General features: G+C 52.9%; 1 protein-coding gene across 9 annotated transcripts in view; it reads right to left on the bottom strand.

The window, feature by feature from the left end:
* The window catches only part of FGD4 (FYVE, RhoGEF and PH domain containing 4), a 216,161-nt gene that overhangs the window by 16,871 nt on the left and 181,857 nt on the right, over positions 1-17,433 (bottom strand). For all 9 annotated transcript variants that reach the window (XR_009182133.2, XR_009182134.2, XR_009182135.1 and 6 more), the window contains exons 8-11: positions 12,259-12,397; positions 8,171-8,229; positions 7,729-7,875; positions 2,423-2,595 (exon numbers count right to left, since the gene is read on the bottom strand). Coding sequence is in view for 5 of the 9 variants with exons in the window: in XM_058283027.2 (XP_058139010.1) it covers positions 2,423-2,595; positions 7,729-7,875; positions 8,171-8,229; positions 12,259-12,397 (518 nt within the window). In the remaining 4 variants the exon portion in view is untranslated. The remainder of the gene's footprint in view (positions 1-2,422; positions 2,596-7,728; positions 7,876-8,170; positions 8,230-12,258; positions 12,398-17,433) is intronic.

Genomic DNA, 17,433 nt, shown 5'->3' with positions numbered 1-17,433 from the left:
CACAGGCAGGGCTCAGCCCCTGGGCTCTCCCTTCTCTCCTGGTTTCTTTGCTTCTGCTTCTTGCTTCGGGCTCTCTCTCTCTTGGCCTCCGCCTCAGCATTCATCTCATTTGTAAAGGACTCTAAGAAGAGGACTCAGACACACCCAGGGTCACGCCCTAAGTGAAGGAATCTAGTGAAAAGTCCAACCTGCAGTAGGTTTACACCCCCAGGAAAGGATTAATTTAAGAACATAATTTCTGGGGTTCATCCAGCTTCAAAACTGTCCGTCTTCATTCCTGAGAGTGCCCTGACAGACCAGATTAAAGGAAATCACTTAATTCAGATCCTCACCATCACCATATAAGCAAAATATAACCAGAGCAATAAGAATAGGGGAACAAGAAATTGAAGGGAAAATGACCATGTTTCTAATAATAACTGGACTGTACCCAATACTGCACACAAGAACCGTTCACAGCAAGGACTGCCTGTACTTAAAAACTCCCTTATCAGGCGCATCCTGGGAGAGCATACCCCAGCCTGCGCTGGGGCTGGGTCTCACACCGGCCTCCCAGAAGCCTGCTGTCCAGACACCTCCCGGGGCTGCCGACGGGGGACTCTGCTGGTCTCAGAGCCAGCAGCACCTTCCTTCTCCAGCACCAGGACTTCTCGGATGGTCAGAACCATGGACCGGAGCTCCCTGTTGCCAAGGCCAACAGTTCCGCAAGTCAGCCCCCGGGGCTCATGTGAGCATCCTCCAGCCCAGCCCTGCATGTTCCTCCTGAGTGTGTCCACCCTGACGTGAGACAGGACAACCAAGGCATCCAAGGCAGGGCCTCTGCCACCTGCACCCATGCCTGAAATGCCACCGGCTGGCCCTCGGGGCTCCTCTGCTACTCCACATCACAGGAGGCTCAGCATACGGGAGGCTCAACATATGGAGGCTCAGCATACGGAAGGCTCAGCACACTGGAGGCTCAGCATACAGGAGGCTCAGCATACAGAGGCTCAGCATACAGGAGGCTCAACATACAGGAGGCTCAGGATATGGAGGCTCAGCACACGGAGGCTCAGCATACGGAGGCTCAGCATATGGAGGCTCAGCATACGGGAGGCTCAACATACAGGAGGCTCAGGATATGGAGGCTCAGCACACCAGAGGCTCAGCATACGGAGGCTCAGCATATGGAGGCTCAGCATATGGAAGGCTCAGCATACAGAGGCTCGGCATATGGGAGGCTCAGCATACGGAGGCTCGGCATATAGGAGGCTCAGCATACGGGAGGCTTGGCACATGGGAGGCTCGGCATATGGGAGGTTCAGCACACAGAGGCTCAGCACACAGAGGCTCAGCACACCAGAGGCTCAGCATACGTCTCCAGAAAATCACACTGGCTGCTGCTTCAAACTGTTCCTTTTTGCCACACCTTCCCTAACTGTAATTCCACCAAGTCCTGCTAAGATGCTTTCATTCTTTTTAAAGTCTGAAGTTTAAGCCTTCTGACAGTTCCTGAGTACAAACATCCATATTTGATTCACCTGAGCAGCCAAACACAGGCTATTGGTCAAAGGAACGGAGGCTCTCTAGCTCTCCAAAGATTGTGGGGTCCGCAGGAGTAGATGTGGGATCGGTGCTTGACGTTCTGAGTGCTGGCCTCCTGGAGTATCCAAATTTCCACATGCCAGGCCTTTAAAGGATAAGTGGATGGCTGTCCGTGAAGCAGGTATTTCCAAGCCTGAAGCAGTCTAATTGTCTTCCGGAGGTCCATGCTGTAGTAGTTACGATCTCCTGCAGTGGTTCTCATCTTTTTTTCTCCGAACACTAGGGAAAAGTTAGCTGGAACTCCAGCCCTTTCTCTTCTTTTCAGTGGAGCATATGAAAAGACCCACCCCTTCCAGAAGCCCCCAGTGGCTCTTCCCCTTCATGGACCCTCCAACTATGGCAGGAGAATCTTTACCCTCACCATCCCACCTCCTCCGGACACTTCTCTCTATCCCAGAGCCATTAAGTCCAGGAGTGCAGACCCTTGGAAGGACTTAGAGTTGTGGCACCAACATTCAGCCTGGAATAATAACCACCAACCAATATTTATGGACCAAAAAGATGGATGAAGGGAAGAAAGAGTAAGGCAGGATTTTTTTCCCTACAAGTCTCAAAATTTTGCCCGGATTCCAATAATGACATTCTCTGAGCATCTTGCAAAACTGAAGATTGAATTTACGGAATGTTTACAGTTTGCAAACCATGTCCTAGGCACTGTGGAGGAATCAACAGAGAGAAAGATGATTCTTGACTTTCAAGCTCTCATCTCTCCAGGTACAGCCAACCGGATTCCTGGAGGAATGCAGCATTTACGCGGGAAAACTGCTTAGAAACCACTCTGTGCTATGAGTCATTCTGATGCTTTCAAAAAGCCGTGTTTTGGGGATGGGTCTCCTACCTGGCCTGCAGTTCCAGTGTTCTCTCCTTCCCGGAAACCTGGAAAGTGTGTGGGTATTCTTCATTGTGAGTCTCTACAATTTTCATTCCATCAATGCCAACCCTAGTTCGAACTGTGAACTTAGAGCCCACCAAGCTGAATTTGGGCACACAGTACAGCAGCATGTTGTTGAACTGCAAGGAGACAGAGCACACATCGTAAACAGGAAAGTAAAGAAGAGAAAGAAAAAACACCACTATTCAAAGTAGTCCTGGACAGAAATTCCAAGGAATTCCCAAGGAATACGGTACTTCCAATGTCAGCAAAATTAATCACTACTACATTTGAGGCTTTACGATGATCCCATTAGCTCATACCAAAATCATCATAGTCTTAAAATTTTAACAATATATTTCACTTTGTTTATTTAGGTAATAGTTTATCAATAGTCCAGTAAAGCAATCATCGTTTTGTAGACTGCTTCAGGGAAATTTAGTTTAGTTAAATTTAACAACAATTTATGAAGAACCGTCTCTACACCAGGGCCTGAGGTTTTCAACTTTCAACTTGAAGCCCTCCTTGGGCACCAGAATTTGCATTGCTGCCGCTCACGGTGCAGTCTACAATAGCCACTGGAAGAAAAGAGTGCCATTTAGCAATGATCTTTCCCAGATTGCTTAGTGTTAAAATAGTTTAAAAAAGCTGAATTGTTAGTCCAAACTTCATTAAAACATGTGGGATTAGCACACTAAGTCCTATGCGGAAAGCAACGCGCACGGTCAAGATCTCTGCTTCATGCTCTCTCACGCAGTGCTCCTCACAGTACTAGGAACGCGCTGAATCTCGCTCAGCCATGGGATGTGTGAACTCACAGAGGCCTTCAGGGGGATCTCTTTAAAAATACGGCCTTACTCTTTGCAAGATGTACTTTTTAAATGAAGGATTTTATTTTAAAACAATCAAACGATGTACAATGTCTTATTTCCAGTCAACAGTTACCAGCCCTTTCTAACCAGGACCAAGAAAAATTACATGTAAAGAAGCTGATGCAATATTAATTCATTTTCAAGAAACGTGAAGTATTTAGAACGGTGCCGTGAGCATGTCAAGTGCTTTAAATTCAACGGGCTCTCATCCCACTCTCTTCTGGGATTCGCATCCACACCTCCTCCTGCCGGGCCCTCTGTCTGGCCCCACAATGCCATAGAATGAAGAAACACAACGGATATTTTATACATTCCAAAACGCTATGTGACACTGTTTGTCGTGCTCATTCTGAAAGCACAGCTCTCATCAGGTGTTTCCTGTCACCATTTTGCACCTTCCTGTGATGGTACCACAAGTCTCTGTTCCACACTGGGTCATGCACAGGTAAAAGGACGGAACAGCTTCCGTCGCTGTGTCCAGCACCGCGCTCCACGTTTCCACTGGGAGGGGACAGACGCGGCCCAGGCCTCGGTGCCTGCTGCCCCGGGCAAGATGGGCTCTTCTGGGACGTGGGGCGTAGGAGGCGCAGGCTCTGGAGGATCCCAGCATCCCTGTCCGGTCCACTGACTGGCGCTGGGCAAAGCTTCTCTCCCTCAGGAGACGCGTGGCCCGGACTCTGTGGCCGGAGCGGCAGCGCTGCCACCTCGGACAGGCTCAGCTCTCAAACACAGCCGTAACCAAAGAGTGCCATTATCTCTGCAGCTGATGTCATGTTACGGTATGAAATGTCTGAGTTTTCCAGTCCTTGTACTCGAGTTTCCTTGATAAAATGCATCTGAGCTTGTTCTTTTATTGAAACACAGCTCCGTGGTATGGAGGTTCTTGGCATGGCCTGTTGTACTGTCCACGCAAGAGGACAGACCACCGCATAAACGTGTGCTCAGGTCCTGCACGGGAGCCCTCACTCTCCCCAGCACATTCTCCACCCATGGGACTTTGCATTCTAGGTTGTCAATAACCATATGTCTGTTTGCTTTTTAAAGATTTATTATTTATTTATGTCCCCCTCCCTATTGTCTGCTCTCTGTGTCCATTTGCTGTGTGTTCTTCTGCGTCCACTTGCATTCTTGTCAGTGGCACCGGGAATCTGTGTCTCTTTTTCTTGAGTCCATCTTGCTGTGTCAGCTCTCCAGGCGGCGCCACTCCTGGGCAGGCTGCGCTTTTTTTGCGCTGGGCGGCTCTCCTTACAGGGCACACTCCTTGTGCGTGGGGCTCCCCTACGCGGGGGACACCCTGCATGGCATGGCACTCCTTGCGCGCATCAGCATTGCACATGGGCCAGCTCCACACAGGTCAAGGAGGCCCGGGGTTTGAACCCTGGACCTCTCACACAGTAGGCGGACGCTCTATCAGTTGAGCCAAATCTGCTTTCCAATAACTACATGCTTTAAAAATTATTGGAATAATGAAAATGCTTTCATAATGATTGAAGTGATGAATGCACAACTATGTGATTATACCACATACCACTGTTATACACTTTGGAAGGACTGTATGCTTTATTAATATGTATCAATAAAGCTGATTTGATTAAAAAATGACTATGTTACTCTTACATGCTGCTATTACAATCTGATGATAGCGTGGTAGTTTGAGACTTTTGTGTACCTCAGAATATCATACTCTTGAAGCGGGCCCGTCCCTGGGGAGGGCCGCTATTGTCGGTGGGCTGTCCCATCACGTCGCTGCAGTGAGGCCGGGCCCGCGGTGGACGTAAGCTTCCCACTGGAGTCATTACCGAGGGAGGAGCACAGAGAGCGGGGCACGGAGACACACAGGGCCTCGACGCTGAGGGAGGTCCCAGAGGCTGAGCGGGACCAGAGCACAGGGGCTTGGAGAGAGGCCCTGCAGGCTGAGAGAGGAAGCCCCCCGGAGGCTGCGCGCCAGGCCGGGGGCCGAGGCTTTGGTCTGGACCGTTCAGCCTCAGAACCGCAAGCTTTTGAGTAAATCCCCCCTTGAAAGCCAGCCCGTTTCTGATACATGGCCTTGGAGGCTTTAGCAAACAAAACCAAATTTAACAAATATCCCCTTGTTCCTCACTGGAGGACACATGGGAAGGAATTAGTGGCCAGCCCTGCTCCCTCTGTGAACCCGGCTCCTGTGGCCAAAGCCCCCGTCGCCCTCCACGTAGGGAACAGCTTCTCTCTGGGTTTCCCCTATACCAAAAGAAGAAGTTCCAGCAACCGTAGCATGAAGGAGATCCACCTTCCCTTTCAGTGCCCACAGCTCAGAAATAATTATGGCAAAGCAATCCCTGGCTGCAAAGGCAATTTCTAGATGTCTTAGGTTGTGACAAAACCTAAAAGCAAGTCTCGACCTTATAAACAATGCAGGGGGAATTGGATTTGGCCCAGTGGTTAGGGCGTCCGTCTACCACATGGGAGGTCCGCGGTTCAAACCCCAGGCCCCCTTGACCCGTGTGGAGCTGGCCCACGTGCAGTGCTGATGCACGCAAGGAGTGCCCTGCCACGCAGGGGTGTCTGCCGCGTAGGGGAGCCCCACGCGCAAGGAGTGCACCCCATAAGGAGAGCCGCCCCACGTGAAAGAAAGTGCAGCCTGCCCAGGAGTGACGCCGCACACATGGAGAGCTGACACAAGGATAGACAAAGATTCCTGGTGCCGCTGACAACAATACAACAATAGAAGCAGACACAGAAGAACACACAGCGAATGGACACACAAAGAGCAGACAAGTGGGGGTGAGGGAGAGAAATAAATAAAAAATAACTCTTTTAAAAAAATAAAATAAAAAATGTAAGGAGGTTCCTGTTTTGCTATCTCCAGTGTTCCTCAACTAATTATTCTGAGTCTCTTAAAATGTATTTAGTGGGAAGTGGACTTGGCCCAGTGGTTAGGGCGTCCGTCTACCACATGGGAGGTCTGCGGTTCAAACCCCGGGCCTCCCTGACCCGTGTGGAGCTGGCCCATGTGCAGTGCTGATGCGCACAAGGAGTGCCCTGCCACGCAGGGGTATCCCTGCGTAGGGGACCCCCACGCACAAGGAGTGCGCCCCGTAAGGAGAGCCGCCTAGCGCGAAAGAAAGTGCAGCCTGCCCAGAAATGGTGCCGCACACATGGAGAGCTGATGCAGCAAGATGACACAACAAAAAAGAGACAGATTCCCATGCCGCTGACAACAAAAGTGGATAAAAGGAAAACACGCAGCAATGGACACAGAGAACAGACAACTGGGGCGGGGGTGGGGGGCGCGGGGAAGGGGAGAGAAATTTTAAAAAATGTATTTAGTGGAAGCAGAGGCAGCTCAAGCCGTTGAGCACCCACCTCCCACATGGGAGGTCCCAGGTTCAGTTTCTGGTGACTCCTGAAAAAACAAAGCAAAGAAGTGGGAAAAAAAACCCACAAAACTTAGGGAAGCGGATATGGCTCAGTGACTGAGCTCTGGCTTCCCACATATGAGGTCCTGGGCCCCAGTACCTAAAATAATTTAATTACATGTTTTCACCACTGACAACTTCATAAAGTTTGTTTTAGAAGACAATAGCATATTGCTGGAGCAAATTTCCAGTGCCTAGTATGTGTGCACATTTAAATAAGTAAAGAAAATAATTCTGAATCTGTCAAGGTACAAGAAAATAAGTAACAGGACAACTCCACCAGGCCAAGAGCTCTCCTGGAAGCCAGCTTACTTCCATTCAACATTGGCTGTCATTAGCTATTGCCACCTCATTAGAGCTAGACAGGAACTGGAATCACCAGGGTAACAAAGAACACAGGCCATGAAAACAAAGACCAGGAAAGAATGGCCTGTGAGTCTGAAAAAGATCTTTTACATTTGAGATAATCCCCAGACTAATTACAAGTTCAAGGAAGTAAGGACTGGACAATGATGGGCTGCAGTGAAGGGGACGCACGAAAGGAACTTTGCAGTGAAGCCGGTCCTCGCCTCATGAACAGTGAGGCCCAAGGCTTACGACTTGCCTAATTACTTCTTCTGCCCAGAAAGATTAGAAGTAGCAGTTAAAGAGGGCTGGGAGGAGAACTGCGTCGGGAAACAGTATCCAGACAGGACAGACAGGAAGTGGTACCCATTAGCATATCAGAATGAAAAGAAAGAGAAAACTGAAGCAAAGAAAAGGAGGACTTCAGAAAGCATATCATACCCCGTATACACCCTGATGGCTACAACCATCCTGGGAAGGTTGAATTGTCTTCAGGATATGCTAATGAAGCGCACTGCACAAGTATTCACGTATATGGAATCTTGACAGTACCACACCAGGTTAGAAGCAGCGTTCTGGTGAGCACGAAAGCACCCTGCTCCTCCAGAGGCAGACACCCGCTTGAGAGTGTCCTGTGACTCGCTCCCTCCGTGGTACTCACTAAGAAGAGGTAACGCTCTTGGGCTGACGTGTTCCGAGCAGCTAGTTTGAGGATCTGTCCTTCCTTTATTAGCTCATTTGAAGGATTTACAATGTCTTCTTCTTCTCCCAGCATTTCATAAATCTCTAAGAGTTTCTTTAGGTTCTCCTAGAATATTAAAACATAACAAGATCAAATGTAAAGGCGTTTCAACTAAGTGGCTTTAATCATACTAAGACCTTAGCTAAAATTTAGATAATTCAGGAGGAATTGGGAATAAGCATAGATCTAGGTATAAAATGTGTTACCAGACAACTGAACCGAGGGGAAGAAGGGGGCGGAGTATTTGTAAATACACTTTGTTGTTCGCCTACGTCCATCTATTTGGTCCAATCCGAAGTGAGTAGGAGGTTACGTTAGTGACAGCTAGAGCCAGGTTCTGCTGCCTTGGAAAGCCACTTACCATTTTCCTTATTGCAGTATTAGAATGGCTTGCTGCTGTAGAAATAATTTCAAGTGATTCTAAATTGGGAGAGAAAAAAAGAGAAAAGTAAACACATGTGCTCTGTCCTCACCACACTCCTAGATCACTGAGTAACACAGACACCCAAGGAGGAAGAAATGTCAGTCCAAAGACACCAAAAGAGGGGAGCAAGTGCCATGTACAAGCCAGATACTTTCATTTCATCTGTAAGCAGATTACTTGGAACTCGACATGAATTCCCTCAAATGATTAGGCTCATGGGCTTATTTAATTCATACTGTAACTTCAAAATCAAAAACGTTCACCGTACACACTAACTCAAGCAGGTACTTTGTCAGGTGCTTTCATATAGATTATGTCTATCAACTCCTATGCAGCCTTGAATGGCAAGTACATCACCTCCGTTCAGCAGATGAAGGAGATGGAGACGTGCCCTGAAATGGCTGCGGTCACGCAACTGTGGTATCGTAGGGCTAGGGTTTGAACCCAGGTCTTCTGACTCGGTGCTCTGTGAGACTTCAGCAGTAGTAAGCATTTCACTAGTTTTACAGGCAAATTAATCAGGAAGCATAACCACCTTTCCCTGGGAGAACACGCCGTGGTTCTAGCCTGGGCCGGGGCAAGGGGTCTTCTGAAGCCAGTGCTAATGGGAGGTTTTGCTGCTGGGGCGAGTGGTGGAGAGGTGGGACAGGAACTCTCGGGAAAGGGCAGGGTGGAGCCCGGGGGCTGCTGGAGAGGAGTGGAGGCCGAGGCCCAGGCCTGCTGCCGGATCAGCCCACGGCACCACGGCACCTCCAGGCTGCCCCATGCCCCGTTCTCGTCTGCCCTATGAACATTGCCCGGCTTAATTCCATCGTAACAAATCCATCGCTTCTGGTCCAAATTTTCCGTCTTCTCTGTCCCACTGTCCCGCTGCAGAACACCTTGAGGTCTCTGAGGGCCCTTCTGTGATTTCCTCTGAAGCAGAGTTTAAGTAACAACAGGCAGGCAAAAGACAGAGCCCTCGATCACGTCACCACCTTCCCGTGTTCACACATGCTCGAGGGGGGGCCTCGAGGAGAGCTGGATTTTACGTACATCTGACAGAAGCACCCGGATTCAGTCTATTCCGCGCATCTGACCCAGGATCCAGGGCCGAGGGGAGGAAGCGAGCCCACCCAAGCAGGAGCCGGCGACCCGCCGCCAGTCCACCCGTCTCTGCACCAGAACCCTGCCGTGGGTCGGGCGAGCAGGGGTGGAGCGAGGCCGAGGTCCTAGGGCGCAGTGGGTGGGCGGCGGGTCAGCTCATTCTAAACCTGGGGTCCTGGGGGCGGGGGGGCAGCGGGTCAGCTCACTCTAAACCTGGGGGTCCTGGGGGTGGGGGGGCAGCGGGTCGAGCTCACTCTAAACCTGGGGGTCCTGGGGGTGTTAGGGCAGCGGGTCGAGCTCATTCTAAACCTGGGGTCCTGGGGGTGGGGGGACAGCGGGCCGAGCTCACTCTAAACCTGGGGTCCTGGGGGCGGGGGGGGCAGCGGGTCAGCTCCTTCTAAACCTGGGGTCCTGGGGGCGGGGGGGGGCAGCGGCTCAGCTCCTTCTAAACCTGGGGGTCCTGGGGGCGGGGGCAGCGGCTCAGCTCATTCTAAACCTGGGGTCCTGGGGGCGGCGGGTCAGCTCCTTCTAAACCTGGGGTCCTGGGGGCGGGGGGGCAGCGGCTCAGCTCCTTCTAAACCTGGGGTCCTGGGGGGGGGCAGCGGGTCAGCTCCTTCTAAACCTGGGGCCCTGGGGGCGGGGGGGGCAGCGGCTCAGCTCATTCTAAACCTGGGGTCCTGGGGGCGGGGGGACAGCGGGTCAGCTCATTCTAAACCTGGGGTCCTGGGGGCGGGGGCAGCGGGTCATCTCATTCTAAACCTGGGGTCCTGGGGGCGGGGGGACAGCGGGTCAGCTCATTCTAAACCTGGGGTCCTGGGGGCGGCGGGGGCAGCGGGTCAGCTCATTCTAAACCTGGGGTCCTGGGGGCGGGGGCAGCGGGTCAGCTCATTCTAAACCTGGGGTCCTGGGGGCGGGGGGACAGCGGGTCAAGCTCATTCTAAACCTGGGGTCCTGGGGGCGGGGGGGCAGCGGGTCAAGCTCATTCTAAACCTGGGGTCCTGGGGGCGGGGGGGCAGCGGGCCGAGCTCACTCTAAACCTTGGGTCCTGGGGGCGGGGGCAGCGGGTCAGCTCATTCTAAACCTGGGGTCCTGGGGGCGGGGGGACAGCGGGTCAGCTCATTCTAAACCTTGGGTCCTGGGGGCGGGGGCAGCGGGTCAGCTCATTCTAAACCTGGGGTCCTGGGGGCGGGGGCAGCGGGTCAAGCTCATTCTAAACCTGGGGTCCTGGGGGCGGGGGGGCAGCGGCTCAGCTCATTCTAAACCTGGGGTCCCGGGGGCGGGGGCAGCGGGTCAGCTCATTCTAAACCTGGGGTCCTGGGGGCGGGGGCAGCAGGTCAGTTCCTTCTAAACCTTGGGTCCTGGGGGCGGGGGCAGCGGGCTGAGCTCACTCTAAACCTGGGGACCTGGGGGCGGGGGGGCAGCGGGTCAGCTCATTCTAAACGTGGGGTCCTGGGGGCGGGGGCAGCAGGTCAGCTCATTCTAAACCTGGGGTCCTGGGGGCGGGGGGGCAGCGGGTCAGCTCATTCTAAACCTGGGGTCCTGGGGCCGGGGGGACAGCGGGTCGAGCTCACTCTAAACCTGGGGTCCTGGGGGCGGGGGGGCAGCAGCTCAGCTCACTCTAAACCTGGGGTCCTGGGGGCGGGGGCAGCGGGCTGAGCTCACTCTAAACCTGGGGTCCTGGGGGCGGGGGGGCAGCGGCTCAGCTCCTTCTAAACCTGGGGTCCTGGGGGCGGCGGGGGCAGCGGGTCAGCTCATTCTAAACCTGGGGTCCTGGGGGCGGGGGCAGCGGGTCAGCTCATTCTAAACCTGGGGTCCTGGGGGCGGGGGGGCAGCGGGTCAGCTCACTCTAAACCTGGGGTCCTGGGGGCGGGGGCAGCAGGTCAGCTCATTCTAAACCTGGGGTCCTGGGGGCGGGGGGGGCAGCGGGTCAGCTCACTCTAAACCTGGGGTCCTGGGGGCGGGGGCAGCGGGTCACCTCATTCTAAACCTGGGGTCCTGGGGGCGGGGGGGCAGCGGGTCAAGCTCATTCTAAACCTGGGGTCCTGGTGGCGGGCGGGGCAGCGGGTCAAGCTCATTCTAAACCTGGGGTCCTGGTGGCGGGCAGGGCAGCGGGTCAGCTCATTCTAAACCTGGGGTCCCGGGGGCGGGGGCGGCAGCTGGTCAGCTCACTCTAAACCTGGGGTCCCGGGGGCGGTGGGGGCACAGCAGAGGCGTCTGATTCAGAAAGGGCAGGAGCTGCGGCCAAAGATGGTGCGTCGTTTTCCTCATCTCCAGGGTTCACTTATTTCATAACAGAAGTAAAGAAATCAGGGAAGTGGCAGTGCCTTACGACTGCACGCACGGATTGTTTGTATTGTTGAATTCTGAGCCATTTCTGCTTCTTAAATTTTCATTCATCCTTTTATGGTTAATTGATTTTAGAAGCACATGGAACTCTTAGGCTTTAAAAAATCTCTTCATTATGATCTAATTGAAAAAGAGAAGATAACTAACAGAACGGGAATAGCCTTTTCTGGGGGAAAATGTGACCTGACACTAAAAGGCACCGTTTCCCTCTGCCGGGGAGGGCGGGGGGCAGAGCCAACTCTGCTGAGCCCCGACTCACAAGCACGTCCTCGCGTTTCCTGGCGGGCGCCCCTCTAATCACTGCGGGTGGGGAGCTGGAAGGCCGCGAGGGCCACGGGCTGCCTCTCCAGACCCCGAGGCCACGGAGGCCCTTAGAGCATGGTCAAGAGGGGCCCGCGGGTGGGACGCGCCTGCTCCAGGCTGGTGGTTTTGGCTTAGAGGTGCCACCACGGACGGAGGCGCTGACCGTCTCCTGGAGGGCTGTTTTCTGGAGGCAGCGCCTGACTGCAGGAGCCGCGGGTCAGCTTGCGGGGGGACCACCGGCCGCCTGGCCCTCGACCACCCCAAAATGGAAAGAGAACAACAGCCTTTACTTTTCGCGTCGTCCCACTCCGGGGAGTCGGGGGGCAGCTTCTTCAGGTAGTCCTTGAGGAGCATCTCGTACCGGGGGATCCGCTGGACGGGCTCCAGCATGTGATGCTGCAAAGTCAAACTCCCACAGACCTTCTGCTTCTGTAACGAGGAAGGTTTTTAAAGAAACGTGCAAAAATGAGGTTAGGCAGTCCAAAACTCACACAACACAGAACTGTGATCAAGAGCAGGACTTGTACGCATTAGATGTATCTGGGCACTGTTAAAACCACAGATTTCTGAACCCCACCCCAATCTATGAAATCAGTCTTTGGGGACCGGGTCTGGGAAATACGCGTTTAACACCCCCCTGGATTCTTACGACACTGAAGTTTGAAGACCACTAACCTAACGTACGAACAAGAAGGAAAACTGAGTGGAATTTTAAGTAAGAAATTCCCAGATTGTTGATAACCGCTTCAGTTAGTCACTGTGGAGGTGTGTGAAGGTTACATTATTAAATCACACTCCAGAGCATTGCAAAAAGAAGCATCTATTTAATGAGGTCCACTAAGCACAACTGTATTAAATGACTGTGGACTGAGCAGAAACTATGTGGTAACAAGGCTACCGTAAATGCCATTTCCTTTGAACGTCAATAAGCCTCCACATAGAAGAATGGCAAGAGCTGAGCTGCTAATTATCTGCCAGAAAGTGTTTATTTTTATTTGGTCAGATCATTCTTTTTCATTAGAAACCAAACTCTGTAAATAGATCTCCTTTCCTTAGGACAAAATTGAGTCTATGGTACTTGCTTTCGATAAGCTATTAAAGTTAAGAGAAGGAAAAGATTACTTGAAAAATAAAATGTGCTCTTGCTCATACTAAGCAAAGGGGAAATTCCACTAAAATATTTATTGAGCTCATACCATGACCAAGGCAGTAAGAGTTATGTGGAGACATGGTGTTTGCACTCAAGGCGTAAAGCCGCTGAGGTTTCCCCGCGAAGGCACTTTGAATGTGACTGCTGAGGACAGCAAGCCGTGAGGGGAGGGAGGTGGGGAGCAGCCAAGCCCACTGGCAGCCATGAGGGAAGTGGGGTGCAGCCAAGGCCATGGGCAGCCGTGAGGGAAGTGGGGTACAGCCAAGGCCATGGGAAGCTGTGAGGGAAGTGGGGTGCAGGCCAAGTCCATGGGAAGCTGTGAGGGAAATGGAGTGCAGCCAAGGCCACGGGAAGCTGTGAGGGAAGTGGGGTGCAGCCAAGTCCATGGGCAGCCGTGAGGGAAGTGGGGTGCAGCCAAGGCCATGGGAAGCTGTGAGGGAAGTGGGGTGCAGCCAAGGCCATGGGCAGCCGTGAGGGAAGTGGGGTACAGCCAAGGCCACGGGAAGCTGTGAGGGAAGTGGGGTGCAGGCCAAGTCCATGGGAAGCTGTGAGGGAAATGGAGTGCAGCCAAGGCCACGGGAAGCTGTGAGGGAAGTGGGGTGCAGCCAAGTCCATGGGCAGCCGTGAGGGAAGTGGGGTGCAGCCAAGGCCATGGGAAGCTGTGAGGGAAGTGGGGTGCAGCCAAGGCCATGGACAGCCGTGAGGGAAGTGGGGTACAGCCAAGGCCACGGGAAGCTGTGAGGGAAGTGGGGTGCAGGCCAAGTCCATGGGAAGCTGTGAGGGAAATGGAGTGCAGCCAAGGCCACGGGAAGCTGTGAGGGAAGTGGGGTACAGCCAAGGCCATGGGAAGCTGTGAGGGAAGTGGGGAGCAGCCAAGGGCATGGGAAGCTGTGAGGGAAGTGGGGTGCAGCCAAGGCCATGGGAAGCTGTGAGGGAAGTGGGGTGCAGCCAAGGCCATGGGAAGCTGTGAGGGAAGTGGGGTGCAGCCAAGGCCATGGGAAGCTATGCAGGAAGTGGGGAGCAGACCACGTCCGCAGGAACACAGGTCGAGCTGACAATAAGGTACCCCTGGAAGGGGAGAGAGTGGGAATAGGCCGTGGGTAGGAGTGCAGGGGCCAGGCTTGGTCAGGCGGGGCCGGGCAGAGGCGGGGCCGGGCAGAGGCGGGGCCGGGCGGAGGCGGGGCTGGGCGGAGGCGGGGCCGGGCGGAGGCGGGGCTGGGCGGAGGCGGGGCTGGGCGGAGGCGGGGCTGGGCAGAGGCGGGGCTTGGTCAGGCGGGGCCGGGCGGAGGCGGGGCTGGGTGGACGCGGGGCCGGGAGCAGGCGGGGCCGGGCAGAGGCGGGGCCGGGCAGAGGCGGGGCTGGGCAGAGGCGGGGCCGGCCAGAGGCGGGGCCGGGCGGAGGCGGGGTTTGGTCAGGCAGGGCTGGGCAGAGGCGGGGCCGGGTGGAGGCGGGGCCGGGTGGAGGCGGGGCCAGGCAGAGGCGAGGCTTGGTCAGGCAGGGCCGGGCAGAGGCGGGGCTTGGTCAGGCAGGGCTGGGCGGAGGCGGGGTTTGGTCAGGCAGGCTGGGCGGAGGCAGGGCCGGGCGGAGGCGGGGCTGGGTGGAGGCGGGGCTTGGTCAGGCAGGGCAGGGCGGAGGCGGGGCTGGGTGGAGGCGGGGCTGGGCAGAGGCGGGGCTTGGTCAGGCAGGGCTGGGCGGAGGCGGGGCTGGGCGGAGGCAGGGCCGGGCCGAGGCGGGGCCGGGTGGAGGCGGGGCCGGGCGGAGGCGGGGCCGGGCGGAGGCGGGCAGCAGCGCTGAGCCTTCACTCCGCCCACTTCGGTGCGGCTTTAGGGGTGGAAGTCACTCTCGTACACCTGGAAAAGAAGAATCCGGGCCGAGGCCGGGTGGGAGCTGAGGGAATGCTAGCTTCCTTTAATAAACTTCCCCCAACAGATCTATGCTGTATATCCAGGAAACTATTACCAAGCCCCAGATTTTTATATGAAGAAACTGGCTCAGAGAAGCTAAGGGAGTCTCCTACTCAATCAAATGGCTCCAAGTAGCAGACTAGATGTTCAGAACCAGGTGATTTCACTCCCAGTCCACCATCTCTTCCAAGCCCTATGAATTTCCTAATAGGGGAGACCAACATTAGAGAGAGAGCACTTCAATATCTGCTAAAACACTGCCTACCACTATTGCATCGTTTAGTGAACGACTACTGCACAACACAAGGCTAAGCCCCCTGGATATGTTATGAACAGGCAAATGAATGCCCAAAGAACGCGAGCAAAGTGACAAATCAAAGGTCAAGTCGAGCCGTGAAGCTCAGAGGACCTAAAGAATAGGGTGCCATCCGGTAAATTCAGTCACATTTCAGAATACTTATCTACTACATGCAAGGCACAAAATAAGTCAGGTGACGCAATAGTAAAGATTTACCTGGCTTCTTTTTTTTTTTTAAGACTTATGTATTTATTCCTCCCCCCCACCCCCACCCCCATCTGTTCTCTGTGTCCATTCCCTGTGTGTTCTTCTGCTTGTCTTCTCTTTTGGCGGCTCCAGGAACCAATCCTGGGATCCTCTGGAGTGGGAAAGAGGCGCTCAATCTCTTGCGCTACCTCAGCTCCCTGGTCTGCTGCGTCTCTTACTCGCTCTCCTGTGTCTCTTTTTTGTTGCGTCATCTTGCTACATTGGCTGTCCACACGGGCCAGCACTCCACGTGGGCCAGCACTCCACACGGGCCGGCACTCCACACGGGCCGGCACTCCACGTGGGCGGGCACTCCACACGGGCCGGCACTCCACACGGGCCGGCACTCCACGTGGGCCAGCACTCCACGTGGGCCGGCACTCCACACGGGCCGGCACTCCACACGGGCCAGCACTCCACGTGGGCCAGCACTCCACATGGGCCAGCATTCCACGTGGGCCAGCATTCCACGTGGGCGAGCTTGCCTTCACCAGGAGGCCCCAGAATTAGAATCCTGGACCTTCCATATGGTAGATGGAGCCCAATCGCTTGAGCCACATCTGCTTCCCTTACCTGGTTTCTTTAATCTTCACAAAAGTACTAAGAACCTCAGATTATAAAGGGCTAAGGAAGGCATAATGATAAAAGATAAAATAAAAAACTTTATATATGCCCTCAGTTTTTCCCTTTTTAATTAAGGAACACCAATTTTAAAAATAATTTTATTTTTCAAAATATAAAAGACTAAAGGCTAAGGAAATTAAAATGATCAGTCTCCAGGGAAATTATTGGCTGGAACACAACTGTTGAATTAATCATATCTATTTAATTAAAATATAAGCTTCATTTCACAGGAAAATGTAAACCAGTAGATGGTATGATAGTGCCACGCTGATCCAACTGGTTCTTGAAAATTACTCTAAGAGTGTAAGTGCAAAAGGAATGGAAATTTAGGGACCAGAAACAAAACTAAATCAATCCATCTGGAGACTCACTTGGGGGAAAATATGCAAAGATTAGGGGAAAGACTCTAATGAGAGCTCAAGAATTCCTTTTCACTATTGAAGCCACGGGTTCTTAACCAGGGATCCACGGAAAGATTTCAGGGGATCCGTGAGCTTGAACTGAAAATTAAAAAAACCATTATTCTTGTAGGGACATGTTGGTGTGGGTGTGATGTATTCATTAAATAATGCACAGGATAGTGTGGACTAGCAGGATTTTTATTTTGATGTAGCATGTTCTGAGTGCAGTAGATAACTGTCTGCAAAAAGGCTGGTAAGGATTACCAGGTGCAATGGATGTGTCATGATGATGGGAGAGAGTGTTGCTGTGGGGGAGTGGGGGGTGGGGGAGTGGGGTTGAATGGGACCTCATATTTTTTGAATGTAATATTAAAAAAAAAAAAAAGGCTGGTAAGGATGGCAGAGATGGTTTTATGACACCATGGAAAACTCGAATTTCTAAATGTTTACTGAAAATGACTTTGAACAGATGATGAACCATGTTACATTATCAAGTACTGAAATTATGGGAAAGTTGTAAAATATAATTTTGAATAATCCTAAAATTTAAAGACATGTCGATGTTGGGTGTCATAAAACTATATGCTACTACATTCTAGGAAGGGGTCCATAGTTTTCACCTGACTGGCAAAGGGGTCTGTCAAGAACCCCTGATTTAAATTGTATCAAAAGAACAAATTATTAACAACTATTTTGATCAATGGAAATTACCACAGTATTATTAAAACATAGTATCCAGCTTTGGTCAAACAGGGAAAAGATCAAGATGAAAAGTGACAATAAACAGAATGATAATGTTCCCTAAATCACAGAGTTTGTAGGAATCCTTCTTTATTATATTA

Source organism: Dasypus novemcinctus, chromosome 20 (genome assembly GCF_030445035.2).
Source record: "Dasypus novemcinctus isolate mDasNov1 chromosome 20, mDasNov1.1.hap2, whole genome shotgun sequence".
NCBI lineage: Eukaryota > Metazoa > Chordata > Mammalia > Cingulata > Dasypodidae > Dasypus > Dasypus novemcinctus.
The sequence above is the reverse complement of the archived record's forward strand: the minus strand, read 5'-3'. Positions and strand labels throughout refer to the sequence as shown.